At 42.6% G+C, this 13,874-nt stretch overlaps 1 protein-coding gene across 2 annotated transcripts; it reads left to right on the top strand.

Moving 5' to 3' along the window:
- The first annotated feature begins 466 nt into the window (after positions 1-466).
- Positions 467-13,193, top strand: RPL7 (ribosomal protein L7). 2 transcript variants are annotated; one of them, XM_035124512.3, is made up of 7 exons: positions 467-497; positions 2,324-2,426; positions 5,362-5,528; positions 8,124-8,261; positions 11,177-11,286; positions 11,758-11,968; positions 13,139-13,193. In XM_035124512.3, exons 1-6 carry the CDS (start codon positions 484-486, stop codon positions 11,964-11,966), a joined length of 741 nt encoding a protein of 246 aa, XP_034980403.1. In that variant the 5' UTR covers positions 467-483; the 3' UTR covers positions 11,967-11,968; positions 13,139-13,193. The 2 variants fall into 2 exon arrangements, with proteins under 2 accessions (XP_034980403.1, XP_088531742.1); XM_088675616.1 differs by lacking the exon at positions 13,139-13,193 and adding an exon at positions 12,455-12,686.
- The last annotated feature ends 681 nt before the right edge of the window (positions 13,194-13,874 follow it).

Genomic DNA, 13,874 nt, shown 5'->3' with positions numbered 1-13,874 from the left:
ATATCCAAAAGCTGGTTCATAACACCAGACCTGAATGAAACACTCGTCAAACATCACTGCTTGGAAAAAGAGGTTGTTCTAACCATCAACCTTCATTTGGTGTGTGTGTGTTGCCTTATTTTCTCATTTCCCAAAACTCCTGGGTATTCACCGCATCAAGGAGTTAATGAAAGTTACGCATGTGGTGTACGCCGGCTCCTTCGGCCAGTAAAGCAAAATGAGCGCCGCAACCCCAGAGTCGTCAGCGACTGGACTTTACGGTCAGGGGTCCCTTTACCTACCGTATACCTTTACTGTACCTTTACCTTTACGCACGTGCTACAGCTCCGGCTCTTACATAGGCACTCTTCCTTTTTCGGCACAGGCAACGCTTGAGACACCTAAAGCTGGGGCTTTGCGGTTAATGGTCCCTTCCACTAGGTGGCGGAAAGACTCTTCAAGTTCACCGCGCATGCGCCAACTCTTTCTTTTCCGGTGGCGACCATGGCGGGCGAAGAGTGAGTAGCTTTTTCTTCCTCAGTTCAATCTGTTGCCATCCGCGACATTAAGAGAGCATTTCCCGGGTTTTGTTTCTCGGCCTTCGCCGCTGAGCGCTCCGTATTCTGAAGAGACTTTTGCTGAGCCTTCTTAGCGAGTGTTTTCTCGGGAGACGGAGGGGTTCATTCAGAGGGATGCCACTGGGAACTAGGAAGTGTCCCTCCCTGTTGGAGCGGGGCGCGTTGCGAGGGGCTCATTTCTGCGGAATGAGCGGAGCTGGAGGCGAGCGGGAAGGCCGCGGTCGCCGTTGGCAGCTTCCAGACTCACTTGGTCGCCTCGCTTCATGCAGGCCGTGCTGGTCTGGTAGTTTGCGTGGCGCGGTTAGGCCTAGCTGTAGCCTTCCGGCACACGCGCCCATCTCCGTTTGTTTAGGTAGGTCAGAAAAGTCGGAAGCATTGGTTACTTGGGGATCTTTGAGCGCTTTTTCTTGCATAGTTTGCCCGAAAAAAATGCGTTGACCCGCTGTTGCGAACGTTAGTCGCGATAACCATATATACGATTGTTGTATTGGAAGGGTTCTCGAGGGTCATCTAGAATAGGCATCCCCAAACTACGGCCCTCCAGATGTTTTGGCCTACAACTCCCATGATCCCTAGCTAACAGGACCAGTGGTCGGGGAAGATGGGAATTTTGGTCCAAAAAAACATCTGGAGGGGCGAGGTTTGGGGATGCCTGATCTAGAACAACTCCCCTGCAAGGCAAGAATCTTACTGCCCAACATGGGGCTCGAACCCATGGCCCTGAGATTACTCCGGAATTATTTTTATAGAAGGTATTTTTCCAGGAGTGGGGTGCCCTGTGGAATGCCCTCCCACCAGATGTCAAAAAGAAAAATAACTACCAGACAGAGGACATCTGAAGGCAGCCCTGTTTAGGGAAGCTTTTAATCTTTAAGAAATTAGTGTATTTTAATATTTCTGTTGGAAGCCACCCAGAGTATTATTATTATTATTTTATTTTGCTTTTAAAATACCAGTATTATAATTTGGGATTTTAAGATAATTTATAAATCTCCAAAAAACGACTCCAACTTTGCAGGCCACTGGTTTCTTAAACATGTTTATAACTACAACAGTGATGATAATGAGTTTCACAGAACTACAGTGGAACCTCGGTTTATGAACACCTCGGTTTATGAATTTTCGGTTTATGAACTCCGCGGACCCATCTGGAACGGATTAATTCATTTTCCATTACTTTCAATGGGAAAGTTCGCTTCAGTTTATGAACGCTTCAGTTTATGAACAGACTTCCGGAACCAATTACACCCATGCTTCAGTTTATGAACGCTTCAGTTTAAGTACTCCAGCGGACCCGTCTGGAACGGATTAATCCACTTTCCATTACTTTCAATGAGAAAGTTCGCTTCAGTTTATGAACGCTTCAGTTTAAGTACTCCGTGGACTGTCTGGAACAGATTAATCCACTTTCCATTACTTTCAATGGGAAAGTTTGTTTCAGTTTATGAACACTTCAGTTTATGAACAGACTTCCAGAACCAATTGTGTTCATAAACCGAGGTACCACTGTATATCTCAGGAAATCAAAACTGCTTGATACCTGGAAATTCAGGAAGGCAATAACCTGCCTCTGGAGAGAAAAGTTTGAATAAAGTACGTAATTTGGTCAATATGCAGAGTGTTGTATAGCTGCAATACAGTAGTTTTTACTAACAAGTCTAAAAAGATATTGTATGGCTATTAGTAGATTGTTTCTTTTTTTGTGCTATATGTATGTGAAGAAACATACATATTCAGATGTATATGTCTCTTGCTTTCTAATGTAGAGCGAAGAAGTTGCCTTCGGTTCCCGAGAGCCTTTTGAAGAAAAGGAAGGCTTTTGCTGATATGAAGGCCAAACGTCTGAAAAAGCTGTTGGTCCAAAAGAAGGTGAATATAACTTAACAGTTTTATTCATATGCATGAAGCTGGCACTTCATCAAAGATCTTAGCTGTTCTCACACAATGGAACTTTCATGTCTTTAACCCACCAAGAGGCACAAAAATTCCTTCATTGGACTTACCTTCTATATGGGAAGGTGTACAGCACACAGAGTGAAATGAAAAATGACCCACAATACCTTAGAGCAGTGGTTCCCAACAGGTGGTCCGCGGACCCCCAGGGGTCCACGAGCTATGCCAGAGGGGTCCGCAAGAGGCTATTAGAATAAAAAATATATTAAATATATTTCGTATGATAACAGATTTTTTGTTTTGGCCGCTTCCTGCATGAGCAGAGTCTAGCGCAAAACTAGAATTAGATAGAGGCAGTAGTTTTGCTGTATGCCGTTAGGTGGCGCTTTACAAACACTACTGTTTTGCAAAGAGGCAGCGCGCGCATTCTACTAACGCTCACCTCCCCAAGATGCTTTGCGCGCGTCGGCTTCATTTGTGCGCTACTGCGCAGGTACCCTGTCTTCTCCACTCCCCTCCCTCCTCCCTGGCGCGCGCTGCCTCTTTGCAAAACAGTAGTGTTTGTAAACAAAGCGTTTTTTGCGGAAGCTATAGTTCGCGTAGTTAAAAATGGACCGTTGGTTAAAAAGTGGTTCATCTCATTAAGAACTGAAAATTAAAACTAACTGTATACTGATGGAGTACTCTGTTGTAACTGTAAAAAACGTATAAATATAAAATATAAAAAGACTCTTAATTTGGCTCTCACTTTTAAATTTTAGGATTAGGAATTAATGGGGGTCCTTGTCACAATAGCGGCTCGATGAGGGGTCCTCGAGAAAATTTTGTTGGGAACCCCTGCCTTAGAGCCACAATTCAACAGTGCTAAACATTCTGGCACTTTCCAAAACTTACGGCCTTAAGCTGGCGGTTCTGCCTTGGATTTTGGCCAAAGCATTTATTGTGCTCCATTTGGATGCAAAAGTAAGTTTTGGACGTTTAATTTTTTCATCTAATTTAATTTATTTAAAATACCCCCCCCCCTTCTTTAGCAAAAAAAAAAGCTGCCTGGGTTGGACATACCTCAAGCGTACCTTCTAAAATACATGACACAAACGAAAAAGGTTTAAGGAGGAGGAGGAAAAACAAACTCAGGCATTCTTTGCCCCAGCTTTCCCCTTCAGATGAAGAGCTCACACTCTCAGCTGTTGTTCTGAGAACCACTACACTAGAGCATGCCACACCAGGTGCACAAAGTGTCACTCAGAAATAAGTCCCATTGTGTTTAGTGGAGCACATTCCAAGTATATGCAGGATTACATGCAGCTTTTATTAATGGAGTTGTGTTAGATGCAATTTGATGGAAGTGGCTTGTTTTGCCTTAATACTGTAACAATGTTCCATGTGGTATGTTAAGAGGGGATACCATTAAGCTGCAAAATTGGATTTTTGTATGTGAGAACTTAGGTAGTTGCCTTGTTAACTTTTTGTGCCTCTATAAAATTAGTAGGCAGATTGATTTGCCTGCAAAAGGCTTGTAATATATGGATCAAAAATCTTGTTTTTTAATATTCCCCACTGCTTAGTGCGTATCTAGAAACAATATTGTCTCCTCATTCTGGCTTATGTCTTCTTTCCCATGAGCAGCTGTAGCTGGCACCAGAGCCAACTTTCCCTAACATATTCAACATGATCTTTCACATATATTAGTGAGATAGTTATCAGTGACCTTTTTCATTATAGAGATTATAAATTTCTTAACCAAATGCCCTTATCCATTCTTTTCTTGCATCTCATTGAAGGGGTTCCTTGCTTCAGTTACAAAACTCACCTCCCCCAGCCTTGGCTCTACCAAGGCTGGGAGCTTGCTCTCCCCTTCTTTAAAAAAGCAAGATAATAAAAGCAAGTAAACATTAATTCCAAGCAAGCACCCTGCATTTCCAGCATAGACTGATCACACAAAAAAACAGAAACTATTTGATAATTATAGTACTCTGCCCACCTTTGTGCTATTACAGGTTAATAAAGGTAAGGGCCAGTGTGGAAATGAAGTTAAAGTGTTAGAATAGGACTTTGAAAGACCCAGGTTCAAATTCCTACTCAGTAATGAAGCTCACTAGGCCACTTACTTTCAGTGAGGTTACATCAGAGCTTTCCAAACTGTGTGTCGCGACATATTAGTGTGTTGATTGCAGTGTGTAGGCGTGTTGCACAATGGCTCTCTGTGCTGGAAAGGGGTTAGTTTAACCCCTGGTTTGTTAGTAAAACTGAATTGCTGTGTCGCGAAATGATGCATGTCTAAAAAGTGTGTCACCTACATGAAAAGTTAGGAAAACTGGGTTGCATGATGAGGAAGCCTGATGCAGATAACTGCTGAAGCTAAGTGGGTCTGGAGCTGGTCAGTGTCTGGATAAGAGACCACTTGGAAAAAACTTAAAATTGCATGATGGAAGAAAGTCATGATATAAAGGTACTAAATAAAGAGAAAATAATGAATGAATTCCTATGCTCCACAAATAACCCAGAGATGCATTTTAAATAAAGCCTCACATTCTACTCATGTAAAAACACCAGACAGGCCCCACAAATAACCCGGAGATGCATTTTAAATAAAAGGACACATTCTACTAAAGTAAAAACATGCTGATTCCCGGACCATCCATGGGCCTTAGTTTGCCTACCCATGATGTATGCCAGGCATCCCCAAACTTCAGCCCTCCAGGTGTTTTGGCCTACAACTCCCATGATCCCTAGCTAACAGGACCAGTGGTTGGGGAAGATGGGAATTGTAGTCCAAAAAATCTGGAGGGCCGAATTTTGGGGATGCCTGATGTATGCTGTCTTGATCCCCTGAAGGAAGACAGAAATAAAGATGTAATAAATGTGCATATATTTACTTATGAAATGTAATAAAATTCTCTTCTGTTTTCAGTTGCGAATTGCTGAACGAAAATTAATCTATAAAAGGGCTGAGTTATACCACAAAGAGTACAGGCAGATGTACCGGCGTGAAATTCGCATGGCCCGTATGGCTCGCAAAGCTGGCAATTACTATGTACCTGCTGAACCCAAACTGGCATTTGTGATCAGGATCAGAGGGTAAGATGAACAAATGCATTGTGCTAATCCATAAATTAACAGTAGTTGGTTTCACACCCACACTGTATATGTAAGGAATATGACTTCCCCCAAAGAATCCTGAGAACTGTAGTTTGTTAAGGGTGCTGGAGGTTGCAGCTGTTTGAGGGGCAGTCCAATACCTTGTGTAGAAGCCTCTATTCAGGTTATCCTTAGTTAAAAATGGTTCTAAGGATGTGTGCCTAAAGAATTGACCAGCTAGTAGGAAGTTTCATGAAGTCCAGGTTTTAGAATAAATAAAATAAAAATATTTTAAGTGTGTTTATGGGAGGGGTGATAGTGGTTTTGATTTTGTTCCAAATATTTGTGCTTTTATCCTGTATTTTTATCTTGTGAACCACCCTGAAATCTTTGGATGAAAGGCGGTATATAAGTGTAATGCATGAATCATTAAATATAAATAAATATAATTTTACTTAACATTCAAATTATACATGTTGGGCCTAATGCAGAGCAAGACTTTCAGCCTTATATCAGTGTTAAGGCCTAATTGATTTCAAAGTGAAAGAGCATAACTTTTTGCTTTGCATTTTTAAGTAATATCCCACAAGTTTCAGTATATTGAGGAAAGCTCCACTGAGCACACTTGGACTTAATTTTGAGTTTAAAATGCATGAGTGCTCTGTTCTGCTTATGGTCTAGGTGTACCGTATATTCCGATGTATAAGATGACTGGGCGTATAAGACGACCCCCCAACTTTTCCAGTTAAAATATAGAGTTTGGTATATATTCGCTGTATAAGAGCCATGATGGGGTTTTGACTGCAGTCCTCAGGAGTGAGATCTGAGAGGTCCCTTTAACCTGAAATTGGGCACAAGATTCAATATCTGAGGTTAAGCCCAGTTCCCCATATCAATCTCAGACGCATCTAGATGGGACTGGGAATGTGAATCTGAATCCCTGGAGCGCTGCTGCCAGTCAGTGCAGACACCACTAAGTGACATGGACTAATGGCCTTGCTTGGTCTATAAGGCAACTCCCTATGCTCCTGTGGGGAGAACTGGGTTTCATTGAAACTCAATGGCCTTTTCTCCACATCCTTTCCTGGGAGAGCTGCCCTTTTGCCAGCCCCCTTGTTTTGGGAGCATTTCCATTCACCGCAGAGGACTGAGTTGCTCCTTCCACCCACCCAGAAGGCAGCACTTGCAGAGCAGAGAGACAACAGCCTCCTGCCTTCTCCTTGCAGGAAAGCCTTCCCTTTTGTTCATGCACATGTGGCTTTGGGCGGCTGGGCTGAGCGGGCTATCCTCTCTAGGTCTCCTGCTCAGTTCCTTTTAACTGCTGGCAAGCCAAGCGCACCCAGCTCAGCCCCTTCTCCCTCTCTAAAGCAGGAGCCTTCCCTTTTGTTCGTGCACGTGCGGCGTCGGGCAGTTGGGCTGAGCGGACTATCCTCTCTAGGACTCTGCTGCTGATGCTGCCGCCTCACTTCAGGCAAGGGGTGAAGTGGGCGAGGCCGACGCAGAGGTGGCTCCGTGTGCCTCCTCGATGAAGAGGCACTGATCCGGGTCGCGAAGCCATGAGGGAGCCGTTCGCCACGGCGGGGATCAGCCCTCTCCCGAGTGCGCTTCTTCGGGGACTTCTTCAGAAGTGAGCTGGGAAACTTTGCCATGCGCCACGGCGGTCCCAGCTCCGCGCCCGGCTCCCCTCGTTCCTTCGGCGTTCATATGGTTGCCGCATATGGCAGGGATATGGCTGCAGCCGTTTTTTAGCTCCCCCCACCATATGCAGCGACCGCAGATTCTAGTACCCGGTGTTTACGACGACCCCCAACTTTTGAGACGATTTTCATGGGTTAGAAAATTGCCTTATACGCCGGAATATACGGTAATTTAGTCACTGAAAGCCTTCAGACTGCCTAAGAATCAGTGATTACTAATAAAGTAACATAATGAAATAGTTAAATAATAGCATCCAGTGTAGCATTTAAAATAATGGTATTTAGCATATTTAGATCCCGGTGCTCAAAAGCTGTCAGTGCCCCCAGCCCGGCAATACTTCATTTGGGTTTAGTTTGCTACCAACAGTGGTAGCTTTCTGTGAATATGAGCACAGCTGAGCCACAATGGCAGAGGGGTAGCGATAAAACAGATGGAAGAGTGTGAAGAATAAACATGTCTTGACCTAAAAAATGAAGTGTAAGAAGAATAAACATGTCTTCGCCTGAAAAATGAAAGGTGGTACAGTTTGCTCCATGGAAATGCTGGGGTGGGGGGAAGCACTTGTATAGGTTACTACCACAATGAAGGCCTCTTGCTTGTCTTGGATTGCATAACGGTTGCCACTTTTTCTAAATGCTCCTTATTTTGAATTGTGCAAGGACTTTGTTTTGGTAGGATTTTTTTAATCCTTTAGTGGACTGTTTGTATGGGGGGCAAAAGTATCTTTAATGCTATCCAGCAAAAATAAATGTCATTGGCATGTTAATTATAATGTAAGTTCAGCTATCTGGAGTGTTACATGTTTTACTAATATGATGAAAATTTTCATTGGAAGTAGCTGGTAGTTAAATCTGTGGAGAACGTGCTGAAAAGAAACATGTTTTACTACACTTTCAGAATTAATGGCGTTAGTCCCAAGGTTCGCAAGGTACTGCAGCTTCTTCGCCTGCGTCAAATTTTCAATGGCACATTTGTGAAACTCAACAAAGCATCCATTAACATGCTGAGGATTGTTGAACCTTACATTGCATGGGGGTAAGTTGAATCTTAAATTTAGTGGTATATATTGTTCCCTATATATGTTGCTTTCTGCTTGTCTGCGTTGGACAAAGTGGTCTCTACCTCCTGCTCCAGAGCAGAAAGTTCTACTCTGTGCTGCAATAGCAGACTGAACATTGCATCATACATATTTAGAAGGTTGAAGCATAATGAGGTTGGCAGCATTTTTAAAAATACACTGATCTATAGTGTAGCCCATATATGACCAGCTAATGTCCCACAAGAGGTATTTGTTTGCAGTTTCACTTGTGTGGAATGATGCAACAAGTTTCCATGTGCATTTCATGTTACTCTTTTGTGTACTGTACAGAATGTGTAGCACAAATAAATATACAGTAGACCCTTGGGTTACATTACTCTTGAGTAACGTAAACTTCGGGTTGCGAAAGCGGCAAACCTGGAAGTATTTTTCTGGGTTTCACAGCTCGCACATGCGCAGAAGAGCTCCATCATGCCATGCACAGAAGTGGCGCCTCTGGATATAGATTTTTCGGGGAGTGCATGGATCCCCAGAACGAATTAAATTTGTATCCAGAGGGTCCACTGTACCTTCTTCTGTTTACCAAAGTTCTCTTTCATGCCTCTTTCCCCTCTTGTCACATTTTAGACTGTAAACCTTTTTGGGCTGGAACTTTAGCTACTGTGTAATGTCTGGAATTGCAAAGTTTCCTGCCAGTAGTCCTGTGAAAGGATTTTTGTTTGAGGAACTGCCTTGGTTATCTTCTCCAAGTTGATTACTTCATACCATCAGACAAGTCTACTTCCATAATAACTTCATCTTTATAATACATAGGGGCTAGATAGTTTTAGCTCTGGATGCGGGTGGCGCTGTGGTCTAAACCACAGAGCCTAGGGCTTGCCGATCAGAAGGTTGGCAATTCGGATCCCCGCGACGGGGAGAGCGTCTGTTGCTCGATCCCAGCTCCTGCATGTCAAAGTACAAGTAGATCAATAGGTACTGCTCCGGTGGGAAGGTAAACAGAGTTTCCATGCGCTGCTCTGGTTTCGCCAGAAGTGGCTTAGTCATGCTGGTCACATGACCCGGAAGTTGTACGCCAGCTCCCTCAGCCAGTAAAGCGAGATGAGCGCTGCAACCCCAGAGTTGTTTGTGACTGGACCTTACGGTCGGGGGTACCTTTACCTTTAATGTTTGGAGAAGTACAGTAATTCATGATAATACAGGTGTTGGCTCTTTCTGGCCTATGTTACCCAAAGGGCTATGGACTAGAGCAGTTGTCCTCAACCCCCGGGCCACGGACCGGTACCGGGCCGCCCAAGGAACATTTAAATACAATTAAATTAAAATTATTAAATCAAAACAATCTAAATAAAATATAAACAATCAACGTCCACCCCTCAGCGGGCCGCGGTAAAATTATCAAACGTTGACTGGTCCGCGGCGATAAAAAAGTTGGGGAGCACTGCACTAGAGTATAGGTTGGTAAATGATACTTTTTCTTGCTGATGAAAACTTCCAATGTGGCATTTCTATATAGGAAACCATATTCTAGTTCAGGCATCCCCAAACTTCGGCCCTCCAGATGTTTTGGACTACAATTCCCATCTTCCCCAACCACTGGTCCTGTTAGCTAGGGATCATGGGAGTTGTAGGCCAAAACATCTGGAGGGCCGCAGTTTGGGGATGCCTGTTCTAGTTCCTGCTGAACAACAAAATTCAGTGTGATTGTACAGTTAAAAGTATCACTCCTATTTGGGAAAGTGTTGTACAGTGGTACCTCGGTTTGCGACCGCAATCCGTTCCGCGGAGTCGGTCGCTCTCCAAATCGGTCACTCGCCAAAGGCACGCTTCTGCACACACACGCGCTTCTGTGCACACACGCGCTGCGCAGATCGCTTCTGCGCATCCGAGCGCCGTGGAACCCGGATATAAACACTTCCGGGTTCACGGTGGTCGGAAACCGAAGCGGTCGCAAACAGAGGTTTGACTGTATTAAAATAGTGAATTAATTCCTATGGTCCTGGAAGTGGTAGTAGTTCCCAGCAACAAATACTGGGCCCAAATATTTGCCTCCAGGGTACCTGTAGTAGCTCTCCTCCCATATAAGCCTGTCTTTTTAAGATTTGCACAGGCTCTTCTCTGCATTCTAATGGTAGTGGAAGCATAGTTGGTTGGGACATCTTCTATCCCTTCTGTCAAGAATGCAGAAATCCCTGCCTCAATAAGTTTGCCCCCCCCCAAACCCACCTTATGTCACTTATTGAAAATATTTTTGATCTGGCAAGCTTTTGGCCTGCTGGGTTAAGTTATCTTAATGTGGTTATAGTAGACTTGTGTTGGATGCTTTTTCTCTACTTCATGCTTGTATTTTACTGACCTAAGTTTGTGTCAGATCTTTAATGTACGCTTTCCAATTATGACTCTAACTTGAATATTGTACATTGTCCTTTGTATTGTGATTGGAAGAGGAGGGTAGAAATTTAATTAATAAACAAATACAAAATATGTGTCGTCATTTCTCCCCCACCATCTCTCTGTCATAAATATGTTCCAAGCGGATTTCCTTCCTGCTTTGGCTAAAAATGATTTCCCCCCCCCCAACACCCTCCTTTCTGTCCTGCCCAATGCAATCTTCCACTGTGTGCCAGAAGTTGTCCATGCTAATTTTCATTCCTTGTGAGAGTAGTTTTGTTCCCAGCATTCAAACCCAAAAGCTTATGTCTGTGTTCAGCTACTTAATTTTAGAAATTAGTTGGCTGTGTTAAATACAGATGTGTACTGAATGGACAAACAGTAACATGTTGAGGACACAATATTGCCAGTGAACTCATGCATTTGGCATACACATTTTTAACTTAGAAATTCAAGCAGCTTATTTTCATTATGTTACTAAGTTAGCAGTGCTGTTGTCATTCCTTATCTTTTGTTCCAGTTACCCCAACTTGAAATCTGTGCATGAGTTGATCTACAAGCGTGGTTTTGGGAAGATCAACAAGCAGCGCATTGCTTTGACAGATAACTCTCTCATCAAAAGATGCCTGGGTAAGTAAACTTATGGCAACTTGTACTGGATTATTTTAGTGTATCGCTATATCTGTAAGCTTTGCGAGCTGAGATTTGAACCTAACACATTCTGGTTTTCACGTCTAGCCACAACCAACTCTTGCCTAAGATTGTGGTTTAGCATTAGAAGTCAACATCAAAATAGAAAAAAGTAACTTCAGTTTAACTTAATGTCAAACAAATACGAGTAAACTCTTCAGTTAGTTTTTCAGAGTGCCACTATCAAGTTGTGACGGACATTTTGGCTTTAGTGACAAAATGTGCCCATTCTGTTGGACATGCAGTGTATAGCGATATACATTTCCCATGTCCCAGTTCCTTCTTGGTTGCGATGCTCTCATTTGGGTGACTTGGTAAATTGCATTCTCTCAGCTCCCCACAGGGTGATTGCAACAATCAATGAATGGGAAGGCACTTTGTACTCTGAACCTTTTCTAACTCTACTTTTAGGAAAACATGGCATCATTTGCATGGAGGATCTGATCCATGAAATCTATACTGTTGGCAAAAACTTCAAAGCAGCAAACAACTTTCTCTGGCCATTCAAGCTGTCTTCTCCACGGGGTGGAATGAAGAAGAAAACTATTCACTTTGTAGAAGGTGGTGATGCAGGAAACAGGGAAGACCAGATTAACCGGCTCATCAGGAGGATGAATTAATGGTATGCTCAGCTGGAGAACTTATTTCAAGTGATATTACAGTATTTAAATATAAACTTGTAGCGAGGGTTTCCTTCACACATCTTAAGTTTTTCAAGGGTGTGTACAGAAAAGATCCATTGCTTTGTTTGTTTTTGTACACATATCCACCTTGCACAAGGGATGTAGGCTTCTGGTTGTAGAATATTATTTTCATGTGGAGTCTTGGGAATTCATTGACAAAGTTAAGCAGATCTTGTCATGGTCAGTTCCCAGGTGGGAAACTGAGCATCACATGTTAATTGTATTGCTTCCTAAAGGAGCTCCTTATACCTTTATGGAATAGAGGTGGTGAATCCACAGTCTTAGCTTGCAAAGGCACTTCTCTCTCAGCCACAGGTTCCTTCCTGTTTTGTGCACACTAAGACTTTCTAGGGGTGACACCCTGCCAGAGGCAGAAGAAGTGCCTTTGTAAATGAAGTAAGAGGCTTTCATTGCCCCTCTCCTAGCTAGGAAATGCAATGGCATCTCAGCACAACATTTCAAAGACCAGCAGAAGATGGGGGAGGAACTTGTGTTTGTCTTCCTGTGTGCATGTGAGTGAGTATACAATGATCATGCCGCCCACAGGATAAAGCAATATGGCAAAATTCTACAACAAACTTAACTATTTAGACCAAACTGCCCCAATGTGCAGGATTAAAAATAATGTACAATAAAGCTATACAATCTTTAACTTGATTTTTTCTGGAGTATCTGACAAATATAGGTGTGGATGGCAGTTTGTCTAGCTGTAGAATTACAGCTTTGTTATGTACCTTACTTCCCTTTGTATTCGGAACTCATATTGTCCTGTTAAGCCATAAGCTGCAAGCTTCTTATTCAGAGAACAAATTATGCCCCCTATTGCTCTATTTGTGCTATTAAATCTTTTGGGTGGTTGGTTAAGATGGACTTTAGACTGCACTTTGAGTGTGTTTTAGAGTAATAATTACAGTAGTATACAGAGTTGGCTATATGGGAAACAGTCACCACAGGCAGCCAGATAAGTGACTTTTTGGTTCAGAGTGATTTTTTTGTGCACATAAAGGCAAGTAAAACACTGAAATGTGTGCTGTTAGGCTAACTTGAAATTCTCAAAAAAATATTCACCAATTGAAATGTTTCTAATCTTAGTTTGTCTTCTCTTCTAGGGGCCCTGCAGATGACATCTCTATGCATTGTTAATAAAACAAATCTTCTGTGAAATTGTGCTGTTGTTTCTTGCTCTGAAATTGACTGGCTGTCAAGTACTTCTGCAACTCTTTAATTTAGGTAGCTACAAACAGTAAGTTATGAATGTTATTAAGAAAGCTAAGCTATGGTTAACCTACACAAGCTGGTCCTGAGTAGTTTGCTCTTAGATACTGTTAGCTGATGTCTGTCTGCCAACAAGGTGTTCATGACCTTGGCAGTCAGAAGACTAGGAAGATGTGCTTTGGCTAGCCAAAAGATCTGCTTGGTCAGAAAAGGAGCTATGATGATCACCCTTGTCCTCTTCACATAGAACATGAAGTGGGCCCTGGGAAAGAGAGGTGCTGGTGATGTCAGCACCTGCTATTTAAAAAATTGTTGATGTGAGTTTTTAGTCAGTTATTTTAACATTTCAACTTTTAAATTAGTTAATTCATTTTACTGATAAATTTATTGTTTTTGTGAACTGCTTTGGGGGTTTGATTTTTTTTAAAAAAAGAAACCTGTCGAGCAGTATATAAATTTGACGAAATAAATCACAGCCTATCCTGGGGATAGCAAAGGGCTAAGAAGTTAAGCAACCCACGTGTTAACAGGATAAGTCAAAGGATCTGCTTCCTTGGAGGTTTTTAAACAGTGGTTGGATGTTCGTCATTGCCTATATATACAGTCATACCTTGGTTTAAGTACACATTG

The sequence above is a fragment of the Zootoca vivipara genome, chromosome 8, assembly GCF_965207765.1.
Source record: "Zootoca vivipara chromosome 8, rZooViv2.hap1.1, whole genome shotgun sequence".
Classification (NCBI taxonomy): domain Eukaryota; kingdom Metazoa; phylum Chordata; class Lepidosauria; order Squamata; family Lacertidae; genus Zootoca; species Zootoca vivipara.
This window is presented reverse-complemented; position numbering and strand designations above follow the sequence as displayed.

Coding starts and splice junctions, on each gene's coding strand:
- RPL7 (XM_035124512.3), top strand. Junction 2,427..5,361: donor AGCTGTTGGTCCAAAAGAAG/GTGAATATAACT, acceptor TTCTGTTTTCAG/TTGCGAATTGCTGAACGAAA. Junction 11,287..11,757: donor TCTCATCAAAAGATGCCTGG/GTAAGTAAACTT, acceptor CTCTACTTTTAG/GAAAACATGGCATCATTTGC.